General features: G+C 45.6%; 1 protein-coding gene across 3 annotated transcripts in view; it reads left to right on the top strand.

Annotated features, from left to right (window-relative positions):
• ULK1 (unc-51 like autophagy activating kinase 1) overlaps positions 1–23,108 on the top strand; it is a 79,390-nt gene that overhangs the window by 13,235 nt on the left and 43,047 nt on the right. For all 3 annotated transcript variants that reach the window (XM_038187281.2, XM_038187282.2, XM_038187279.2), the window contains exons 4-9: positions 2,944–2,976; positions 3,701–3,737; positions 8,349–8,522; positions 9,989–10,062; positions 13,074–13,175; positions 20,994–21,052. In XM_038187281.2, coding sequence (XP_038043209.2) covers positions 2,944–2,976; positions 3,701–3,737; positions 8,349–8,522; positions 9,989–10,062; positions 13,074–13,175; positions 20,994–21,052 — 479 coding nt within the window. The remainder of the gene's footprint in view (positions 1–2,943; positions 2,977–3,700; positions 3,738–8,348; positions 8,523–9,988; positions 10,063–13,073; positions 13,176–20,993; positions 21,053–23,108) is intronic.

The raw sequence follows: 23,108 nt of genomic DNA, 5'->3' as shown, positions 1-23,108 counted from the left end.
TGGAGTTGGGTCTGGGCACCAGTTTTGTTTTGCAGTGCTCTAGTGGTACCTGCTGCTTGGGAATTTACACAGAGCCCTGGCGAATGCCACGCTTCCAGTTCTCCCTTGCAGGCATTTTTCCAAATGACAGGAAGGCGATTTCAGTTCACCAGCACAGGGGGTACTGAAGACAAGTTTGGTGAGGCCTGTGTTAACCTTAACCAGCGGAGAAGGGTTCCTGATGCGACGAGGATGGCAGAGGGTGCTGCTGCTAGCGGGGGGCTGGGGGAGCCACCTTCTTTTCCTCCCGCTGCCATCAGGCGCTGCCCCTGCTTCTTGGCCCTGGGCTGGGCAGATAAAGGCAGCAGCCAGCAGGGTGGCTTTGTTGCTAGGGCAGTCGGGCAGAGAATCTCCCTTGCCTGCCTGGGTCCTTATTTAACCCCGTCACTGTGCGCATTACTGCCAAAAATCAATGACTTGCTTTATGATGTGTGTTTGCAGAGTCTTTAAATAACGTACAGAGGAAAAACAACCAAGCTACACAGTGTACATTAGCTGTTAGCTAATAACTGAGAAGTTATTACTAATATCTTTTGGATTTAGCTTGTCTAAGCTAAACTTCCTCCTCATTTTCTATACAGGCAACAACATATTAGGCTTCCCCAAGCCCTGCTGGCACTGTACATATTAATGGGTTATTGGTATTGAGCTGCTGTGACTCCAGCACGTTCAGCAAGACTTGGCTCTGCAAAATGGCAGTGGCAGAGACGAACTCGGTGCAGGCTGCAAGCACTGCTTTAGAAACTTCCTCCGTGCCTGGAAGCTGCCCTGTGCTGAGCTCCGTGGCCTGCAGGCACAGCGGAGGGGCTGCAGCCGTGTGTGGGGGCCGCGTGTCCCTGCCGCGTGTGTGTGAGCGGGGCTGCGGCACTAGGAGATGGGACAGGACTGGACACCGGTCGCTGTGTCTGAAGCACGTGTGGGAGGAGATAACACGTGCTGCCTTTAAATGGAGCCGTGGGAAAGTAAGGCCTAGTTAAAGCAGTGCTTACCACGGGTGAAAATACAACAAATGCGCTCTTGAAGCATCCCAGGGAACTGTTTTTTGGACAAACGAGGAGACCTTCAAAATTTCAGCTGGTGAGAGCAGCTGTGAGAGCAGGGAGCACCAGCCCTGGCCCTGGTGAGCCCGTCCTGCTGGGGGGAGCTGTGGGAGATGAGGCTGTGGGGCTGCAAGTGCTCACATGCATCTCCTGGGGGATGGTGGCTGCGGACAGCTGTGCCTGGTGCCTTTCATGGGGCAAGGATTTTGTCTCCCAGCCCTCTTCCTGCCAACCTGCTAGCATCTGCGTCCCATGCCGTGAGGTCAGGAGAACTGCAGGAGAGGTGATGGGAGGCAGGCAGAGCTCCGGGCACTTGCAGATGTGGGTTTGGTCTGGGTAGTCCTGTGTGCAGAGCAAGACGAAAGGAGCTGAGAGCAGGCAGCAAAGGCTGCCAGAAAACTGAAATGCTGAAAGGATGATGTGGGGCTCTTTGAAATTGTAGTCGGGCTGTGAAGGGGAATCAGGCAGGCAGGTGTCTAAGCAGCCTGTAAGTAAAGGCATGCTGCCCTGCAGCTATGGAAATGCAGTGCAGTCTTTGCTCCACCGTTGCTTTCAGTGCTTCTCTGCAGCCAGGTAATTGCTGCCTGCTCCTGGCTGGGACTTGGCCTTGCATTTAGGAAGGGCTTTTAGCATACGAGCTTCTTTGTAGTGGATCTGCTCCTCTCTTGCTTGGGTTCAAGAGGCTTTAGATGCTCTTGGTCTACCTGGGGCTGAAACATCTGTCTGTTTGCACATCTGCTCTCTGCTGCTGCTGGTTAGGCAGCGTGCTGCTCACAGCCCCCGGAGCTCCTGCTGCTGGGTGCTGTGGGCTTGGGGGGCTCTTCTCTGCAGTAGGGTGTGCTTGTAGAGTATGGCACCCAGCACGTGCTTCCAGTGTCCAGGGAGCCAGTGGAGATGATGAGCTAGGGCTGAGGATAACTTCCAGGACTGGAAGAAACACCACAGCGCAGCACAGTAACACATTGGGGAAGACAAGCATTTGGTCTGGACTTCGTCGGTGTTGACCGCATAATAATGCAGAAAGCTTCAGCTACCACTAATAGCAGGCTCCTAACTTCATTAGTGCTCTGTTAACGCGTGTGTAGGAACTGGTTGGCTGGTGTTACGTTTTTGACCTGTGTCAGTGCTGTCAGATGGACAGCTGTGCTGTGTGCTGTTGGTTGTACATGAGACCTAAAATGACAGCCTGAGCACCCCTCAGCCAGGTAAGCATTGACTTCCCACTGCGTAATGTTATTCGAATGGGGCAAGGGCCCAGCTGTGCATGGTTCCTCAGAAACGTCCTCAGAAACATCTTTGTTGTATCCCTGTGGCATAACCAAACATTCTGAGCTCGAAGGCAGCTGAGATCTTTCTCTTTTTTTTTCTTTCCCTCCATGAAATCCAAGGCGGAAGGAGCTCTTAAGCACCTCTCATCCGTGGGGGTTGAAATGCAGGTCCCAAAGTTGCATTGCTCTTATCATTTCATTCAGACTAGAGCCACTCATGCGGAATAGCTGCTGTAAAGGGCAGTGTTAAATGTGGAAACGATTAAGACTCTAAGATAATAACATACCGGCATCTGCATTGTGTTCTGCTGGTAATCCCAAGAGCCAGAAAGGAGCAAGAAGATCTAAGCCACAATATAGCAGATTTGCTCTGTTAAACAGGTGCACATTGAGAAAGGAATAGTGCACTTAAATTGGTGTGAGATACCCTATTCTTAAAAAGTAAGTGACCCTCCAGGAATTGATCTGTAAGGAAGTTTATTCCCTCTCTTAAGCCTGTCGTGTAGAGAAGAGTTCAACTGTTTAAAAAGGAATACAGCAGTTGCAATGTGTGTGAAATATTTTGATGCATAAATCTTTGTTTTCTCTTTCCCCAGGAGATGGCAAATTCTGTCTACTTGGTTATGGAGGTGAGTGTCTTTATCGTTTTTTCAACTTTTTTCATCTTTAACTTGGATTAAGCAGACCAGTTCATTAGACAAGAAGTGTTTTCTGCTCAGTCTCAACCTGCGATGCTTTTGCTAATCTAATATGCAGCTGCATACCTTTGAGAACTGGAACAGTGTGGATGAAGATAGCAGTGGGATTTCTTTATACTGCTGCTGTTAGAAGGTCATGCTGGCAGAGGTTTAATCAGTTGGATGCCTTACCTCAAGGGTCAAATGAGCATTACGGGATAGTACCTGCTTCAAAGATTCATGGAAAGAACATTTTATCCACACGGTATAGCTGCAAAGCTTTTTGTATGTTTTCTTTCTTCTGCAGTCTTTGCTCTGAGGTCTTGTTGACCTTTTCCTTAGTGATGTGGAACATAATGTAGGGAATTTCAGTTTTCAGCTATGGCTGCACCCAAGTTTTCCTTAGTCAGCTTCCTGGTGGTCTTCAAGTGGTGACCTTTCTGCTCTCTTGGTTTTGTCTTTCTCTCTGCACATGCACAAGGATGTACACGTGTAGGGCGAATATACCAGAAGAGGAAGCTGTTGGAATAGCTTTTTTTTCTGCCAGTTTCTGAATGTATATTCTGATGTGATTGTTTTTAAATACTGTGATAAGCTTGCAGTGCTAGTGAAGTTTACTGAAGTTTTTAGTCCTTAATTTGCTTTGCATTAACTGAGCTTTCTGTTCTGCTTCCAGTACTGCAATGGTGGTGACCTGGCAGACTACCTTCACAGTAAGTAGAACAGCATGGAAAGTATCCTCGGTATTTGTAAGGAATCGCTGATGGTTCTCACTCCTTAAAGTTGCTGGGGCTTGACATCATCCTTTAATCTCACTTCTTAATGTGGCTCTGCATCATGGTTAAACAAAGTTTGGTTTTACTGTTAGAATTTAAAGTTAGTCAGCTGGATAATACTTCGGGCTGCTTATTTGAGGGATGAAATGCCTGGAAATGGCAAAAAATGAAGGATTAAAAGCTAAATTTAAATTCGCCCTACAGCTAGTGTTGAAATCCCTACTTTTGACGAGTGCTTTTGATGATAAGCTTTCTTTTAGGATGAAATTATCTTGGAAAATTCAGATTTCTTCCAGGATATTTCTCTGGTATACATGAGGCACATCTTTATTGAGAGGTTATGGTGCTGCTTCAGTTATTTTGATAATCGCATGCTTATATTTCATTGCAACATCTACTTTTCCACTGGCTCTCTGACATTTTTGCTGGTAGTTCCTGTAGCACTTAAACAAGCAGCACATGCAAATCCACTGCTTCTGATTGAATGAGATGCTTGTAAGCTTCCCAATCCATTCTGCCCTCTAATTACAGGCATTAGGCAATATGGTAATCCTGTGTTGAATCAAAAGGCACTCTACTTCCCCTTGTCTTCATAACTGGACGACGTGCATATGTGCACGTTTCAGTGCAGTGCGCGTTTGTGTTGGATTAAACTGTTGGTCAACCCCACCTCTGATACAAGCTGAGGTTGTATGTGTTCTGCTGAGCAAAGCTTCTGTGGTGGTGGTGTTTTTTAATGATTTCTCTTCTGATAGATCTCTGTGGATGTTGCTGTCGTTTAAAGCCCATCACAGGGTATGTTTTGAGCTTACAGTGGCAGATCTCTGCGATGTATGGTAGAGCTGTAGGAAGCATTCCAGAAGTCACCGTTTTTACTACAGGAGTAACTAAAATTTTGTAGCTTGTGACAGGAGATCAGAGCAGGTTCATCTACGATTTCTTTAAATTCTGTGAATTGGCATTGCCACAGGCTGTTATGGGTGGTCACGTTAGTCTCCTGGTGTAAATAGAAGGGCCTCTGCAGGAGTCGTGCTGGCCATGTTCTGTGCACATGGCCCTGGGGGGGTTGCAAGACAGGCCCAAATAAATCAGCCTGGCCTTTCAGACTTCAGCATGATTTGGATTGGACGCGTGTTAAAGAGATGCTTGTGCACCTGTGGGTAAGAGGAGAAGTTATTTTTCCTAAATAACTTTTCCAAAATGGTGTTGTCATTCAACATCAGCGAGCATGCTCCAGTCTGTTACCCTTGGATCAGCTGTCAGGGCGTGTTTACTGCGCTTTCCCAGGCAGCCTCTGGGCTGATTGAACATTTGCTACATCTCTCCACAGTGCTGACCAAAAGCCACCTTTTGAGGTGGTTTCATCCTTTTCCTATGCCTCAAGAGCTACCAGGCAGGCAGGCCTTGTGCTGACCCACAGTAAATGTTTGTTCTGATCTCCTGACCTGTTCCCAAGGCAGCACACTGAGGGCCTCCTCACTCAAGTGGAGCCCATGAAAATAAACAGAGGGGATATTATTACTTCTCAGTAATGGCAAAGTGAGGCTTGTGAAACAGTGATCTCTGCAAGAATGTGTTGCTGACCACAGGCCTCCGTGGAGAGGCCTGGACTTCAGTGCAGCCTCAGTGTTTTGCCAGTTCTCTGGGGAAGATGAGAGAGTGACCTTTTTTTTTGCAGGGACAGAAGTACAAGTTTCCTGTTTGGGATGTCATGGAGACAGTGAGTTGTCTCGTTTGCCACATCTGTTTGGTGACGTCTCAATCAAATGAGTCTTCTGTATGTTCTCCCTCTGCTGATGGTGGTCGGTCTGAAGACCGTTTGCAGACCGATGTGTAAATGTTCCTGGTTTTGGTAATCGTCCCATTTGGAGCATGCTAATGCTGCTTTTCCTGATTTTTGTAGAACAAGACAACTTGATCTGATATTAAACCTGCTAGCCTGAAGTAAATGAAAGGTGTTAGTAGGAAGGATGCGTCAAAATGAGCTACAGGCAGTACACAGAAAAATCCAGGTGCTGCAAACTGTGAAGGGAACAGAAGTCCGACCCTTAGCTCTTCTGTTGTGGGGTTTTGAATCCCTGAGCTTGATAGTACAGGTGACATTAATTTTTGCCCTACTCTTCATAGACTTCAGGATTCTCTGAAAGTGACAGTTGCATTTATTTCTCTGTCCTTCAGTTGGAGATTGCTGCTGTCATTTGGTAGACTGATGGGCTGAGTATGAGAGATAAGGACTCCTGTTTTTCTCTGTGATGTGTCTGTTCATGAAGTGAAATAAAAGGGTATGCCCCTGTGCTCCCGGTGTAACCGCCTGTCCCTCTTCTGTTATTGAGAGCATCTTCTCAATTTCACAGTCCTCCCTTGCCATGCTACTGTGATTCTTGAGATGTGATGCTGCCAGAGGACCCGGCAGCCCTCTGCCTGATTTTTCTATGCTGCATTGTGGTAACTTCACTGTGCCACCGCAGACTGACTGGAGGAATCTCTCTACAGGCTCAAGACAGGAGCATAGATGCTCAGTGTGTTAGGAACACAACACCTTTGAAAGGTTAAAAGCTTCAAGTGTGAAGTGGAAAAAGCTGAAATTGGTAGCTTAGAGGCACTATATTCCTCAGGGGAATGGGTTCTCTGGTTTCAGCTATAATGATTTAAAAATATATATATATTTTTTTTTACCCCAGTTTGAAAGGGTAGGGAGGCTTAACTGGTTTGAGGGAATGGCAGCTAGTTCGGTGTTCATCTTATTGCCACCACACTATATAAAAGGGAGGGTAACGCCTTGAAGATGTGGCATGCTGCTGGAACTGCGGGTCAAGACAAGGCTCTAAAGAAAACAGCTCTGCTAGAGGTGAGCCGTATTTAGCCAGGAGTTCCTAATTGCCTGCTGGCTTAATAACGCTAAGAGCCACCAAGTTCCAAGCCTTGTTTCTTGTTTGGGGGAAGATGAGACAGCCTCTCCTTCACGGGGCCTGAGCTGAATTGAGCAAAACTTGTTGGAGCAGAAGATGCAAGTAAGTTTGGTAGATCTGCATCTAAGCTGCCTCTTATATCTTTAAGATCTCTTCACAGAATCGCCCCCTCTTGCAGAGCAGCCTTTTGAATTCCAGCTGAGTGCCAGTCCATGAGGAAAAAGGCCCAGCAAGGGGAGAGAAACTCTATATACACGTGCACTTGTGTCACGTGTACGCATCCAGGAGCGGCTGATGGCCGTGGTGACATTTTAGCTCTGCTTGTGCCTCTTCCTAGAACAGCGGGGTTTGGGAGCGGTGGGAGTTTATTTTCTATTCTAAATGCTGTTTAACTTATCTGTTTCCCATGCGCATATTTCAAAAGTTAGATTTTTAATTTCCTGTGTTGTGTTAAAGCTGCCTGCAACCTCATCTGTGTTTTCATAAGGATTCCTCCCTTCTAGCTGATGAGGCAGAGTAGCAGTTTGAAGTTCCTGCCAGCTTGTTTTGAGGTTTTACTAGAGAACAGCTGGAAAAATACTAATGAAGTCCCGAGTAATTTACCGGGACCTTCTACAAAAGAAATGATTTAGTTCAAGTGGAACGGTGCTTTCTTTAAGCCTGCCTCATTCAGCGACTGATAAGGAAGCAGGCTGGTAGCGCTGTTGGTCCTGTGGTCTGTTCAGCAGGCTGCTCCGAGCTTTGACAAGTTTCATGTGTGCAGTTCTTAAAATAACAGAAGCTAATGTTGCACCAGTCTGATTAGAAGGTCCAGATGAACATTATTTTAATCCCTTCAGTGTTATTTATTTCTCACACCACAGTTCTTGGGAAGCCCTTAGCTAAGGAGAGTAAGTTCAGTGCTTCCGTATGACCAGAATTTGATTATTAATTTTTAAAAAAAAGATTTCTTTATAAAAAAGACCTCACAGGGGACACTTGGTAGGGGGATTTTTGCTAGGTATTGGACTGCTTTTCATCCTAACACTGGATTTGGATTAGAGTTATGGTTGGGTCTAGTGAGTGCTGATGCACAAGGATTAGGCCTGGACTTGGCTTCAGATCCCTGGTGGCCATGTACCCGAATCTTCCAGCCTTTTCCATGCCCAGCCTGAGCCATAATGGTTGCTGCAGACATAAATCCTAATCCTAACGGTGTCTCCAGGTTTAGATGTAGTCTTCTCGATAAAGCTGTAATGTCTGATGGCTGCTGACCATAGCTCAGAGGTGACCCTCTCACTCATCAGGTTGCAGGCTCTGTCTGGCTGCATGCTTAAAGCAAGCTGGCAGCTCTTGCTGAGGGAAGTCCTAAACCTCATCAAATGTCACTTTTGGACACAGCTGATAACCCAAATTCGGCACTTGCCACTGACCTGAGTTCACTATTAGACTCTCAGGGCTGAAAACAGCCCTGGTCACAGCATAAACTGGGAATGCAAAAGCTCTCTCTTAATGCCAGCACTGAGCATTCAGAAATAGTGCGTGGAGGAAAAAAAAAGCCAAATTATTGCTAATTGCTCTGGAGAAACTACCCCCTGGGCTCTTTGGAGAACTAGCATTGTAATTCTTTCATCTGTGGTTATTTTTCCCTCCTCCCTAGCTATGCGGACGCTTAGTGAAGACACCATCAGGCTCTTTCTTCAGCAGATAGCAGGTGCCATGAAAATGCTGCACAGCAAAGGCATCATCCATCGGGATCTGAAACCACAGAATATTCTCCTTTCCTACGCTGGAGGCAGGAAATCAAATCCCAACAACATACGCATAAAGATTGGTAAGACCCTGTTACAAGTGTCACCTTAACAGCTCTCAGGAGACTTTGGTAACAGATAAGTGGCAAGCCTCAATTTCTTTTGGGAACTGTCTAGAAGAAAATTTCTCTGCTTTTTAATATGCCCTAATGTTTTTCCACTTCCTCACTTAATTCCTCTGCAAGACATAACCGAGTTCAGCTAACTTCAGTGGGCCTCCAAGCAGTAGGAACAAGAGCTTTCTGCTCTGCCAAGACATGGGCTAATATAAAATAAATTGGTCAGGCTTTGCTCCATTTCCAAGCAGAATGGTGCCTCCCTTTGTAAAAACAAATACTATCCTGCCCTAATTGGCTTGCAGTCTCTAGGCTTACCAAGAAAGGAGCTGCTGCGGTGGCTTTTCTATTTGGCTTTTAGTAGAACTGAGGATAAATACTAAGTGGTGTCTTAAGTCCTAAAAGTAGCTCTTCTACTGTCTGGCTTCAGAGCATAAAGGAAGTCAGGCACATCACAAAGCAGATGTTTCTGCAGTCTGAATTAGAGGTAGGCTTCTCAGCAGCATCTCTAAGAAAGTTACTTTTTTGTGAAGTGTAGAATTATCTGGAAGGTGGCAGTAAGCTATTTGGGAGATGCAGATGCAGGCGGGAGGGCTGTGGGCACAGCACACCACCTGGGCACTGCTGCTCTTCGGTGTGATGTGCCCTGCAACCCCTCCTTCCCACCTCCCTGAGAAATATGTGGTCCAGGGAATAGCTAGCTAGACCACTCAGTGACAGATGGCAGTATAAACAGCTGTGTCAAATCATTTCCTTGCTTGAAATATCTACTAACCTTGAAAGAACCTCCAAGTATCATATGATCAGATGCTGAGTAACCTGCAGATGTAACTTGTATTTGTATTCCTAGCCCTTGGCTTTTCCAGCTACCAGGTGATCTAATGGCTCAGCTTTCTCCCTTCGTCCTGGAGTTAGCACTGCTGAAACTTCTGAAGGAATAGAGCAAGTCTGTTTCATTAGGGCTTTCCTACAAATGTGGGTGGTGGCAAGTAGTGGTTTCTCTTGGATGCCTGCTGCACTGCACTCCTTTTCAGTGGAGGGGAACTGTGAGTTCCCCAAATTAAAAGTTGGGATGGCAGCAGATGAATTGGCTGGTAGAACTGGCACGCTCTCTCTGAAGTCAAGAAGATTCCAGCAGCTGACATTTTGGAACGCAAGCAAACAGAGACAGAAAGAAGTGTCTGATCTCTCAAAATGAATGGGAGTTCATTCTTCTAAATACTGTGTGCAGTTTGGTTTCCCGTGTTCTAGTGTCTCCATTACAAGTCAGTAATGAGCACAAGGATGTTACTGCTCAGGGAGAGAGCTGTCGAAGTCTTGTGATTTGTGTGGGGTACATGACCTGCTGTGAAGGGCTCGGGGGAACTTAGGAAGGTGCAGGCTCTCTAGAGCTCATGGCTGACCTTGGCCCACCTCTCTGTTTCTCTTTGTAGCTGACTTTGGATTTGCCCGATACCTGCAGAATAATATGATGGCAGCGACTTTATGTGGTTCACCAATGTACATGGTAAGTGTGTTTTGCTGACAAGTTTTTGTGTATTGGTCTTGCTTCTTTGTTTGCCTCCCACTCCCAGAGGCAAGGCTTTGTGTTTCATTAATCGTCCCCCAAAAAGTGAAATTTTAATGACATGTTAGAAAACAGCTATTACACAGCTATTGCTTCAGAGTTCTAGCTGCGGGTAATGTCAGGCGACAGGTGCGTGTGTTGTCATCCAACTTTCAGGTGAGCTGTTGATAAATAGAACTGAACAAAACAGAGTATTAATTGCTCTCTGCTCCCAGAAACAGTACTACCAGAGCATTTACCACTGAAGGTGCAGAGAAATGAAATGTATTTTCTCTGCTGCCGGTGAAGCAACAGAGTGAGGGCCAGGACGGTATTCCACACACCTGGCTATATTGGCAGTGTTGTTTCCTTGTTGAAGAACCTCAATAAATCACTGCTTTGGCAGGACTTTTTGAGACTGTTTCCACAAGCCTACGGTCACCTCGAGCCTTCCAGTTGTTTTTGCTAAGGCCAGAATATCAGGAGCAAGGTCCTTGTTAAACAGCAGTTTTGTAAACTCTCCAACTATTTAGCTGTTTGGTCTTGCAAAATCCTTTCAGACCTACGGACTGTTCAGGCACAGATATTGCCTTCTTGCTAACTTACTGCTGCTAAGTGTATTTTGTACTCGGGAAATGGGTGTAAATGTAAAGGCCACTTGCTTCTTGTTCTGTGCACTGCCACTCCCTGTTCTCCACCCTCTGCATGCTGATTCTTTCAGCAAACCAGCTACTTCAGAGATGATTTCTTAGCCTGAGAACCAGATGTGTTTTAAAAAACAAACTGATCCCTTTCACTTCCTTTGAACTTCCTCATCTGTGACTGGGATGTGAGGACGTAGTCTCTTGTTTGTTTTCATGGAAGCAATCAGGATCTCAGTGTCTCAGTAAGCCAATGAAATTAAAAATGACAGAGCCAGGACAGGAATAAAAATGCCAAAACCAGCCATGTAATAGTTCCTGGGGGTGGGTGTCTGAGCTCAAAGTTAAAAAGTTTATGTGGATCAGTTTAGGCTGAAGTTTTTACAAGTGCCCTGAGGACAGTAGGCACTTGGAATCAGAATCATAGAACAGTCTGGGACGGAAGAGGCCTTAATGATTATCTGCTTCCAACTCCCTGCTGTGGGCAGGGACACCTCCCACCAGACCAGGTAGCTCCAAGCCCCATCCAGCCTGGCCTTGAGCACTGGCAGGGCTGGGGCAGCCACAGCTTCTTGGGGCAACTTGTTCTAGTGCCTCACCACCATCACAGTGAAGAACTTCTTCCAAATATCTGATCTAAACCTACCCCTTTTTAGTTTAAAACCATTATTCCTTGTCCTATCACTACATTTCCCTAACAATGAGTCCCTCCCCAGCTTTCCTGATTTTCTTTGATCGTCAATATGTTCTAATACCTTTAAGTTTTGTCTGTACCTTTAGGTCAAACAGTTAAGCTGGACTGTGCTACGATGCACAGGGGTAGCATGTTCCACAGTACAAACTCAAGCAAAACTGACTTCCTCTCTTTCCCTTCTTTGAAGCCTGATGTTTATTTGAACTATGCTATATGTGAAGATGATGTCATTTTTTTCCCTCCTATGAGAGTTTCCGGAATTGTCTGTTTTTAGTGACACTTTTCTTTCAGAGTCTCTTACGAAAGTAAATCAAAACACCCAGCTTGATGTGTTTTTTCTTTGTTTTTGCCTGAAAGAAGCTACCGATGACCTTTTGCTGTTTTATCTTTTTAATTTAAATGACTCTGGACATTACAGGGAATCTCAGTGTTTTGTATTGTTCTCTGTTTACTGATAGTTTTGAGGGAAATTTGTGCAGGGAGGGTGAAAGTGGTCTTCAGGGGATTCTTTGAAGTCTGTCCCTGTTGCTATTATGGATCTTGTGCATTAGCACTGAAAACGTACAGAAGGCAAGCCCTTATTCCCTGTTTTAGCTCCTAGCCCGTTGCTGCTGTTTTCATGTTGCTTTCTTACAAAGAAAGGCATGTAACCAACACCACAGTGAGCTTTGTGGCTCAGTCCTGATACAATCCGTGTCACATGTGACTTGAAACCTTCTGTAGTTCTCATCCTCTAGCTTTCTTTGGCTTTGTTTGGTGTCATTCCTGCTTCATTTGGCGACAGCAGCTTGGTCTGTTCCTGACTTCTCTGCTGCCATTTTTTTCTGTTACATGCAGCCTTTGCTCCTAACAGCTAAAAGTTGATCCCGTTCCATGCTGGCAGCACTGCGATGAAATCTGTCATTACAAATGTGTGGGATTAGCCAGCCTGCCCTTCTGCCCCTCTTCCAGCACTGCTCCCCAGGCAGGCTGCGTGCTGAACCACGGGGCCTTGCGGGCTCACTCTGCCTCCAGCCTCTGGAGCAAGCCAGGGAGGGAGCAGCTGAGGGTGTGAGACTGGAAACCGGTGCTGAGACTGAGGCACAGCAGGGCTCAAGCTGTTGGGCTGCAATGCCCAGCTCTGCCTTTGAACCCAAACTGTGGCTTTGGCAGCAGGCTCTGGAGCATGCTTAATATGCTGTCATCTTGGGCTAAATGAGGGAAATACACAAGTGCTGCTGATCAGGGCAGAGGCTGGAGCTTACCTGTGTGGTTTGAGCCTTTGCTTTTCTTGATCATTTATCTGTTCCTTGCTTTGCTTTAGAAGATCTCTGAGATTTCAAGGAGCTGCCTTCTCAGTACAGGTTGATTCAGCAGAATATGGTATGCTCAAGAAGAGAAAGTACTGCGCTTACCTAAAGTAGGCGTAACAGCATAGGGTGTTCTTCTGTCTGCCTGAACAAAAGCTTTGCTTCCCCAGCTTAATGAGGGAATTGGCCTTGTCGAGGTAGTTAGCCTTGTTGGGAGCAAATCTTTTGTGGTTATTGGAAATCCAAGTCAGGGGTTTTTAAAACATCAGTGACTTGTGTTTCTTTCCTGCAGCTGCCAAAAATAGCCTGCATCTTTTATAAAACAAACTTCTGTTCTCTCCCAAAAAGGCACCTGAAGTCATCATGTCTCAACACTACGATGCCAAAGCTGACCTGTGGAGTATTGGAACCATCATTTATCAGTGTCTGACCGGAAAGGCTCCTTTTCAGGTGAGTAGCTTCGATTTCATGTTTCTGAATTAGTAGTAGTAGTATAGATGATATCCACTTCAGAGTAAGTGGATTTAAAAAAAATTCCAATAGAGCCAGCCTTATACAGGTCTGCCTGCCCAGCACATTGACAATGTGGTGCCTCACACGTTTTAATGCTGGAAGTGGTACTAGAAGATGACTCTCCTCTCCTCTGGGCTGTATCTCAGTAAAATGCGTTTTGTGGTTACAAACCCTTAGGGAAGGTCACTTATTCAGGAAAACTGTTATGGATCAGTTAAGCAGTAATATTTCCAGGCACATTTTTAATAAAGAAAAGAGGTGGCAGAGGAGAACACTTCATATTTGCAACTATGCTCACTGTGTAATTTGTGATTATAATTCTGATGGATGTAAGAACAACAAGGAAGACTAATTGCAAGTTGATGTTAGGGATGATTTGGTGGTAACTGGTGTATTGCAGCTAAATCAACTTTGTCTTTAGAGCAGCTAAGTAGGATCTTATCAACAGGATCTTATCTGTCATCTCACAGCAACCCCTTCCAGCCTGAAATGTTTGTTCATCAAGTCCAAACCCCTCTAAATATAACACAGTCCAGTAAAACTCCACCCTGTAATTTATGCCATAACTCCTGACTGAGCTAGAGCATATATTTTTGTGAAAGGCATTCTCTGATTTTAAACTTCCAAATAATGGAGAACTTATTGCAACCTTTTGCAAGTTGCTTCAGGATTACTTCACGTACTTCTAATCTTAAGTATAGCTGGAATGAATCTAAACTCAGTGCATTTTTCTTGTTTCTAATCATTAGTGAGCCACAGAGTATGCTGCCTGTTACTTTTTTTTCTTCCATGCTAAATGAGATTTGCAGACTCCCCTTTACAACCACTATTTTAAAGTACTGTACTTGTCAGTTTTTTTTTCCTTTCTGACTTGCAGCAGAGCAGAGACTCAAGTTCCTGATAATTCTTTGCTGCTTTAATATTTGAGCTCTTTAGAGCTCATCTCTGTCTAATCCATGGAAAAAAAACAAACCACAAATTTGTATGCTGATGTGAGTTCCAGTTCATGCCAGCTCTGCAGGTTTAGATCATTTAGGGCAATTGTGAACTATAGCCCTTTTTTTTTTGCGTATGTCTGTCTCCCTTTAAAAAAAAAATCTGCAGGATTTTCTGAGCTTTAGTTCTATAGCTCTTTACAATTTCATGTGAGACCTCGAATATTTATGCAGTTAAATCGTCAGGAAGGATAAAATGAATTCTGAATCTGTTGCAGGAAACAGTGGGCAAATACAGAAGTAAAGTAATGGTATGTTTTGGTTTTGTCTGTGTGAAGAACCTTTTTTTCCTTCAGGGTAATTTTTTCCCTGTTGCTATGAGAATCTTCCATTCCAGTGCTTTATATTCTACCCACCAGCTTGATCTGTATTTAGCGCAAGACTTCATTTCCTTTCCATGTTTCTTTTTTATAAACACCCCTACAAAAGTACATGGAAACTCCTGAATGGATCCCACTTGCTGGCTGCATGCACTTGTTATTAGTGTTGGTATCTTTGTTTGAGAGGAGAAAATGACTGTTAGGATAAAAGAAAATATTTGTGCAGTAAGAAAAAATGTGGGTGTGGAGAAAGCAAGCTTTGACTACATGCATAGGAGAGCTTTTCACTGATTTGGCCTTGTAACTTGGTCCTCTTTAGTCTCTGAAGGCCCCTTAATATTGAATTCATTTAAATGATGTAGTTATCACTAACATGGTGACTTTCACAAGTGTTTTTCACTGAAGTTTTTTCGCTTAATATCTCACGCAACCTTCGGGCATCTGATTGCTTTGCAAAGAGTTAGGTGGCTTTTCTTACTCGTCATTGAAGCATGTTGCAGAAATGTGCTTCTAAAAACATTTGTTTTTATAGCAAACATTTTTCAAGGGAATTAAATTAAATACCAGGCAGCTTCATTCAGCTTCTCAGCCAAGGTTTTGGGCAGGAAGATGGTCAGAATAACATTGGCCTCCTGCCTGTATCTGTGTCCTCAGGCTCACACAGAGGTGAGGCAGTCCTATGATGCTTGTGTTCCTTTGATTGAGCCATGGCAGTCCCCTGCCTCACAGTGGGCAATGGAGGGGCACTTCGGCTCCTGCCCAGCAGGTTCTGATCCTTGCTTTGTGCTTGCCTGAATGGGGAACTTCTTTCTTTCCCATATACATCTGGCATCTGTTGGTCTAGGAGTCATTTGTTTCTCTATGTTCCCTGCACCCCCCCACCTCCCCTTCTTCTTTTGGGGTTTGTATTTTGAAACAAAATGCCCAGCCCCATTTGTTACTGCAGTAGCAGCTGTGGATTTGTTTGATCAGGGAGAAAGAAAAGCTCAGCCCAGATGGTTCTCTGTGCTCCATCTATTTGTTTTGACTGTGTGTGTGTCACAAACTGCCTTCTCCCAGCTGTAAGTTTCAGGTGAACGAAGCCTGTCTAGGGCAGATGTTGGAAAGCTAGTTAAAGGTTAACAAGCTTTATTTTGTTGTTGGCATGACTGTGTTGTAAGAATTTGCTGACAGGCACTGAGCAGGCGAGAAGCTATTGCTTACAGGGCTGGGGAGAGGAGAGTAGCGGACAAGGTGATGCACCTGTGGCCAGAGGTGCCGGGGACACCGTGCTTTTGGAGGGGACGTCTAGAAACAGATGGAGAGAGACCAGGCTCGTTCTGCATAGTGCCAGCAGCGCAGCCAGTTGTGGGCAGCCAGGAGCTGGGTTTCTCGTGTTAACCTCTTCAGGCTAAATCCTCACGGTGTGTTCCCTCCCAGACAGCACCTGACCTCTGTCTGGCTGAGATTCCCATGGGAATCTGGAGCACAGCATGAAACGTGCTGCGTTTGGGCTCTCTGGCTGCTCACTGTGTCAGCCAATGTTACTTCAGGGGAGTGCAAACCAAAAGGTTTACACTCCAGTGTTATCTGTAGCAAGGAGAAATTAGTTGCCTAAAAATAAAGAGGCTTCAGGGGGCTGGGTTAGATGGAGAAAAGATCAAATGTGTGGAAAGGCTGAGGCAGCTGTCAATCCAAAAAGTGCCTGTAAATCTAGACAGATATGTGTGTGTGTGTGTTTTCGAGCTGTCTCAAAGTTAATTTTAACTGTAGCTGGGTCACCCAAGGCAACTTCCCAGAGTCATTCTTGTCCCTTTCTTGCCACCTTGCCTGCAGACAAGAAACTGCTATGCTCAGATGTGAACAGCTGCTAGGATGGCTGGTGAAGCTGTCGTAAGGAGCTTTTCGTATTAAACATGCCCATAAACAAAACAGTGAGGCTGCCATAGGGATGAGATTAACAGGATTCATAATCCCTATAAACAGATTTGCTGAGCGCTGTATTAATGTGGAATTGTTAATTTGCCTTGCCTAATAAGTGGTCTGCACTTGCAACTCTTCATTGCCGTCACTGAGGACAGGACTGGAACAGGGTTTCCAGGTCTTGCAGACCAGCACTGAGAAATGCCTCGAGTATAGCAGCCCTCTCTTGTGCTTAGCTGAGACAAAAAGATTGGGACCCAGTGCCCACCACGGAGAGGCGGAGGCTGTGTAGACAGGTGACAACTAGAAACAGAACTGGAGACAGGTAGGGGAGAAAAAAATCACACAAGGTCAAAAATAATTTACAAAAGCTATCTTGTCCTTGTAGATGATGATTGAAATGCGATTAGTTAAATGACTCAAGTCTTTTTTGGGGAGGTGGAAGAATAGCACTGATGCCCCGATGGGTCCCACTGTGTGACCCTTCTGAAAATTGGGCAGGTACTGGTAAGGAGACGCACAGACACACGTACACGTGTCAGGGCTGTACCTGGCAGTGGCACTGAGGCCATTCAGACATCCAGTCCTGATAGGGAACATGAAACCTGGCTGTCTCCTGGTTGAGCCTTTGTAAGCTCACTGCTTTGTGGCCAGGGAGCAGGAGCTGTAACACAAGTTGCTGGTCTGTCTGGCAGCTCTGAGCCAGTCAACCTGTGTGTGGATGTTCTCATCCCAGCTAGCTGGTAGATAGACACTTAATCTCTAAGCCTGGTGTACCAAGTCCCCTGCTTTATTTCTGAATTAAATCCTCTGGTGTAAGTGCTGAGATTACATGTCACTTAAAAAAATAAAAAGAAATACTGTGTTGTAAAATGGGCTTTGAGGAAAACTGGAGGAGGAGGATTTTATACCCAGAATTGGAACTCCAGGTTTACTTGCTAGGCCTATGTTCCCAAAGCTGCTCCTCTGGGAGCAGCTCTCTGTGTCCAAGCAGACAGGTATTCCTTGCTGAGCTTAAAAGTGGCACTGGACTGCTGTGCTAAGATTTGACAGAGTGATCAACTACTTCTTGTAGTAAGAGCCATCAGCTTTTTGCCTTGTGCCTGTGGACCAGATCCTGTTCTCTCGGGAACTGAGAGAAAAACCTCCGTGGACAGCTAAAGAAAAGAGATTTTTTTTCTGCTGCTTGTCCTTTCAGGTTCCTCTGGATGCTTGCCACTTAGCTCTGGGAGTCTTAAAACACCCAGTGTAGCTCTGCATGAGGAAGAGGTATTTGCAGCAGGTTTTCAAGCTCTTCCTCAGAACCGTTGAGCTGGAGGCATTATTACTCATTTCTTTTTAACGTATCTGAATTGCATCTCTGCACCCTCAAATCCCCAGGAATCTGCAGGAAAGGCTTCAGAGCAGGTACCATTCCATGTGCTGGGAGGTGTTGACCAGACAGTGCAGCTCCCTGGGGGTGTGACTGCCTCTGACTGAGTGCTGTGCAGCTCCAGCTTTTCCCCAAGCACAACAATCCCAGTGCTGAGCGCTTTTGGAAACCCCAGTGCTTTTTTGGGTGCAATTCGCTCGCAGGCAGCCAGCAGCGGGCGGGATTTGGCAGGGCTGTGCTGAATGCCTTTGCTGGCTAAACATGTTTCCATTGCTGCTCAGGACAAAGTACCAGAGGGGCAGGATTGGATTTGTCTGATTGTCTTATATATAGAAAGGGCAGACAAAAACAGACCCAGTTACACCAAAGCAGCTGCTCCATAGTAACGTGAGAGGGGGAGCAAGGGTATGAGTTGGCCTGCTGGTGTGTCTCCTATTTGTAGGGAAGCTAAAACTGAACTGCCCGTTCTGTATCCCGGTTTCTGGCAGGTGGGTGCTGTCCTATGGGCAGCAGCTGGCTCGGCGTACCTTGAACGGTGCAGTTGGTAGGCACCTGAAATGCTTGCTTGCTTTTCTCTGATGGTTTTCTTGGACAGGGTGTGTATCTACCAGGAAGGTAGATTTCATACTAAGTCCTTCAATCCTAGAGGAAGGAATTCAAGTGGTGTTTTTAGTGTCTTACAAGCATCTCAGTGTTCAGAGAGGCACTATACTGTCGCAGGATTATCAGAGAAGCACGGCACTATTGTAGGAAGAACTGGGCAAAGTGGCTGAAGCGCTCTGTGAAGTGCTCAGTGCTCTGTGAAGTGGCTGCCAGCAGTGGGCTCGTTGCTGGGAGCCTGCTGCTGCGAGCAGGGCTGCGTGGCTCGCTTCATGGTTGAACTTCTGTGAAGGTGCCGCTGGTTTCACCAAAGTCACGGTGATCCACAGGTGTCTGTGCAGGGTGCTCATTAAAAGGACTGTGCTCCCCAGCACACAGCCACCTGTGTCAGGCCCGGCCTTGAGTTTTGGGCTGCTGGGGACAAGCCCCAGTGAGAAAGCACGGTCTGGGGGCAGAGAGGCCTGGTGGCGTGGGTACGATCCTGGCAGAACAAGTGCAGATTGTACTGAGAAAGTAGAATGGGGAGAAACAACATCCCCAAATGGGTCTCTCTTTTAATTTGTACAAAGAAGAGAGGAACTTAATTGAGGATTTTGTTTCCACCCAAGCTAGTGCTTAGAAACCCTTTGTAATGAACTGGGCTTTGCATATGTGCTGCTTTTAATATACTTCATCTTTATTGCCAGGAAAATTTCTGACAAAACACTGTTTGAAATAGATCAGAGCCTCATTGTATTTGTGAAACAATTGAGTTGTTGCGACAGGAAATGAACAGAGACAACAGCCAAGGCTTGTATCTCTCTGATGTGAGCAGACACTTAGCTTCCCTGCAGTGGAGTTGTGTTCCTCCTTGTACGCCGGGTGTCAGGCATATTTTTCATTACGCAGTGTTGTGGCCAAGCCAGTTGGTGCAGTGTGTACACTCGCCTCGTTAAAGTTTGCCAAATATTAAGAATCTAATTACAGGGCAAAATCTGCAAGGGGAAAGGTGTAAAATGGAATTTTACTGAACCAAATCAAATTGAACAGCGGTGACTGGAAAGCTGATGCAGACTGGCATCTACATAACAACATGCTGTGCTGAACAACATCCATTTCATGGCTTCTGAAAACGGTGCTTTTGTGTCTCCTGTTTGGGTCCCTGCTGTGTCTGTGAACAGCAGAGAGAGGTTATTGCAGAGAGAACTAGGAAACCTTTATTTCCTTCTGTTAGGAATCCAGTAGCTCTGTTTGTGCAAGGCTCTGGGTGGGTGGGAGGGTGTGTGTAAACAGCAGAGCCCATTATGGTCTTACTGATAACAAAGCTGCAAGGCTTGGGTTGCTAACACTATGTGAGAAGTGCTGTCCTGACCAGTAGTACACCAGTCTTACTGATACCAGCAGCTACCTCTTGGTTTCTCTGAGTTCAGTACTGAGCTTTCTCAGCTGTTCTTAACTTCATGTTCATCTTTAGTCAGAGGGAGTAGGTGATGTTGAAACAGCATCTTATGTGGCTGTTCTTCCAGCCGTGCTGTGGTGGTGGTATTGTGATGGCCATCTGCAGATTGGCTTGTCTGATTTGCCACTTTGAGCATCTTAATCGACCTTAAATGCTTCTAATTTAGACATGGAAGTAGGTGGAAGGCTTGAGGGTTTTCTGTCTGCAACACCAGGAGAGCTGCCTGTTGCCTCCTGGTTCACACTTTCCTAAGCATTCTGCTGCACCAGTAATTGGTTGCACACAAACCTTTCTGATCTTCCTTCCCTGTTTATATTTACCTTGTCTGTGTCATGCTACCCAGCCTGCTCTCTCTTTAATAAAGAGATATTGCCTGAGCAGAAAAGCTAATACACTAGGGTTAATTGACTGGCATGCATTTGTTGATTGTATAAAAACAAATAGAGAAATTATGTTAGGAGACTTGTCTGTGCTTCTGTACTTATTTTTAACTTCAGCTGTACAGCTCTAGTTGTGACGAGCCCTTTTTTGTTTTTAATCCCATTTCTCAAAATTTAAAATCTTGTCAACATCCCCCCCAGCTATGTATGTTACTACAGAAATAGGAGCTGTGGCTTGAGACCTTCTGGCTTCCTAGAGAGAAAGGAGAAAACTAATTCAGTTGCTGATTCCCCGTGTTCCTGATTTCTTCATAGATTCCTTGCCCATCAACAGGCTCCCTGCCCTCTTGTAAATACCCTGCAGCAGTAATCCCTGTTCTCAGCAGGAGCTGTCATTCATCATTTGGGACTCCTCACGTCTGCAATTATTTCACCTCTTGGGTGAGGCTATTAGGCCAGCTCAGTCCTGAGCATCAGAGCCCACTGAAACAAAGCTCAGGGCTCAGAACAGGAGTGCAGGGCAGAACCAGGTCAGGGACAAAAAGGCAGGAGGCTGAAATAAGGTATTTTCACTCTGCCACAGTGCTGGCTTTTTAGACTAAAGCAAGCTGCAGGTTGTCATTGTCTCTGTTGGTTCAGTGATTTAAAAGTGCCTCTCTGCTCTTCAGAGTAACTGTGAAACAGAAATGCTAATCCCCTTCCTTTATTGCCAACTGCTTCATGCAATATTTTTATTTTTCCCCTACAGGCCAGCAGCCCACAGGATCTTCGTCTCTTCTATGAGAAAAACAAGATGCTGATGCCGAAGTAAGCATTCTTCCAGTGTTCATGTTTATATGTACTTGTTTACTGTCTTTACACCTATCCCCATGTGCTTCTGGCTTGTCACATGGGGAAGTGCCTATAAAATATTTGGCTCCCTGCCTTGCCCTGTTCCTTAAACCAGCAGTGATGTGGCTCAGAGAAAGTCAGAGAGCAGCAGATTTCCAGAGATGGTGTTCCTGCTTTCTCTAGACACTACTACTGAAAAAAAATAATAATAATAATAATTCAGGGTGGTTCGTGATTTCAGGAGCCAGGTGGTGGCCCTTTCCCACGTATGGCTTCTCTACAGCTGGGTACCACTATTAAGAAGAAATCATGGCAATTCTTGATTCATGCAAGCAGCCAAACTTCAGCTTCTCCTGCAATCTGTCACACCTGACTGGAGATCACATCCCCATGTTTTCATGTGTCAGGATAGCAACTGCTTGTGTCCATCCTGCTACTAGGAGGGAGATACTATAGCCGCTGTGGAAATGGACACTGCTGCAGTCTCCATGGGACACGGAGGGAAGATAACTGCCCTTATCCCAGGGGTATATGTTACCTAGTGCAGTAACTGGCTGCTATGTGGTGCTGTGACTTGTCAATATATCTTGGTTTTGTTGCTGTGATCTTTACTTTTGAACTGTGAGCTCTTAAAGCCAAACCTCATGCTTGCTTTTGAAACCTCAGCCTTGTATAGAGAAAATGCTGAAGTTCCAGATTACACATCCAAATTCTGGAAGGCATTTTTAACCAGAAAGTTAGCTTCCAGTTGGCAGAGCTGCTAATGCAACCACATATGTAGGAAGTTCATTGAGTTGATTTGGATTTTTCCTTGTTAGTTCAGACAGCTTTAAGAGAGGGCAGGAAGAACTACAAAGCAGCCAGACCTCTTATCAATGGCTTGTGCTATGCATATAATTTCCCTTTAAAATACTTCGTTTTTTAATTTTTGGGGTGAAGGGGGCAACCTTCAATCAGAATTAAATTTGGTGTACCTTCCTACTCTTCTGGCTTGAACCAGAGGTTGTGATGGAGTAAAACACCCAAACAAAACACTTTGGAACAAAACCACTCCTTGCAGCCAGTCTGTGTGAACAGAAAGCAGCCCTTCTGTTTCCCCTACACAGCCTAAAACATGGCTGCTCACCTTTGAGGCAGTGCCTCTTACAAAGAGAGAAATAAATCCCTACAGTTAATAAGTTCCCTTGTGCTGATCGTGCTGCCCTGCTGCTGCCTTGGCTCATGTATGCAGTAGGAGACAGCCAAGGGGAGGAATGAAACTCAGCTATAAGAGGCGAGCATGTCTGTTCGTGTAGGGATTAGTCCTTTTTCTTCATTAGAAGCTCGCTGCACCCACTGCATTCACAATTTTCACTCATCTCTGCTTTTCAACTCCCAAATATCACCGAAGTTTAAATCCAAGCTCATTTTTTTCCACCATAGAAGTTGGATCCAAAGTGGCCTTTCGTTAATGCTTCCCAAAGTTTGTCCATTTGTCTCTTCAATGTGAGCCGCAATCTGTGCTATTTCCTGAGTAAACACGACCAAACTGCCTCCCTCAGCCCTGCCAGCGCAGGATGAAACACGAAACCACTCGAGAGATCTCATTCCCAGACGGCAGCAGTGCCAGGGCTTGGTTTCATTCTCCTTGGGGCTAGGCATGCTGGCACCCACCTCCCCAGCATCCTCACGGAAAGCAGTGCGTTTTGGCCCGGGAGTGGGGTGGGGAAGAGAAGCTGATTAAACCCTCAGCAGCAGCCTCTGCCTCCCAAGCCGATGCTATTGCGGGCAGGTGAAATGCCGTTTGGAGGCGGGGAGCCCATGTCGGTAGGACCAAGCCCAAAGGCCTCACAATTTGAATAGCACCGATCTAAATAACTAACATTCGTTGCCTGATTTGCATGGCAAAATATGTTGTAGATCACGGGAGGAAGGAGGCAGCTTGGCTGCTTATGTTTAAAAAGATGGCCTTCGAAAATAATACTGTAGGTTTCGAAGCTTGATGGTTTAGAGGTGAGAGGTATGAGGAGACAAACAGGCTGTTAATCTGCAC

Source organism: Anas platyrhynchos, chromosome 16 (genome assembly GCF_047663525.1).
Source record: "Anas platyrhynchos isolate ZD024472 breed Pekin duck chromosome 16, IASCAAS_PekinDuck_T2T, whole genome shotgun sequence".
Lineage (NCBI taxonomy): Eukaryota > Metazoa > Chordata > Aves > Anseriformes > Anatidae > Anas > Anas platyrhynchos.
This window is presented reverse-complemented; position numbering and strand designations above follow the sequence as displayed.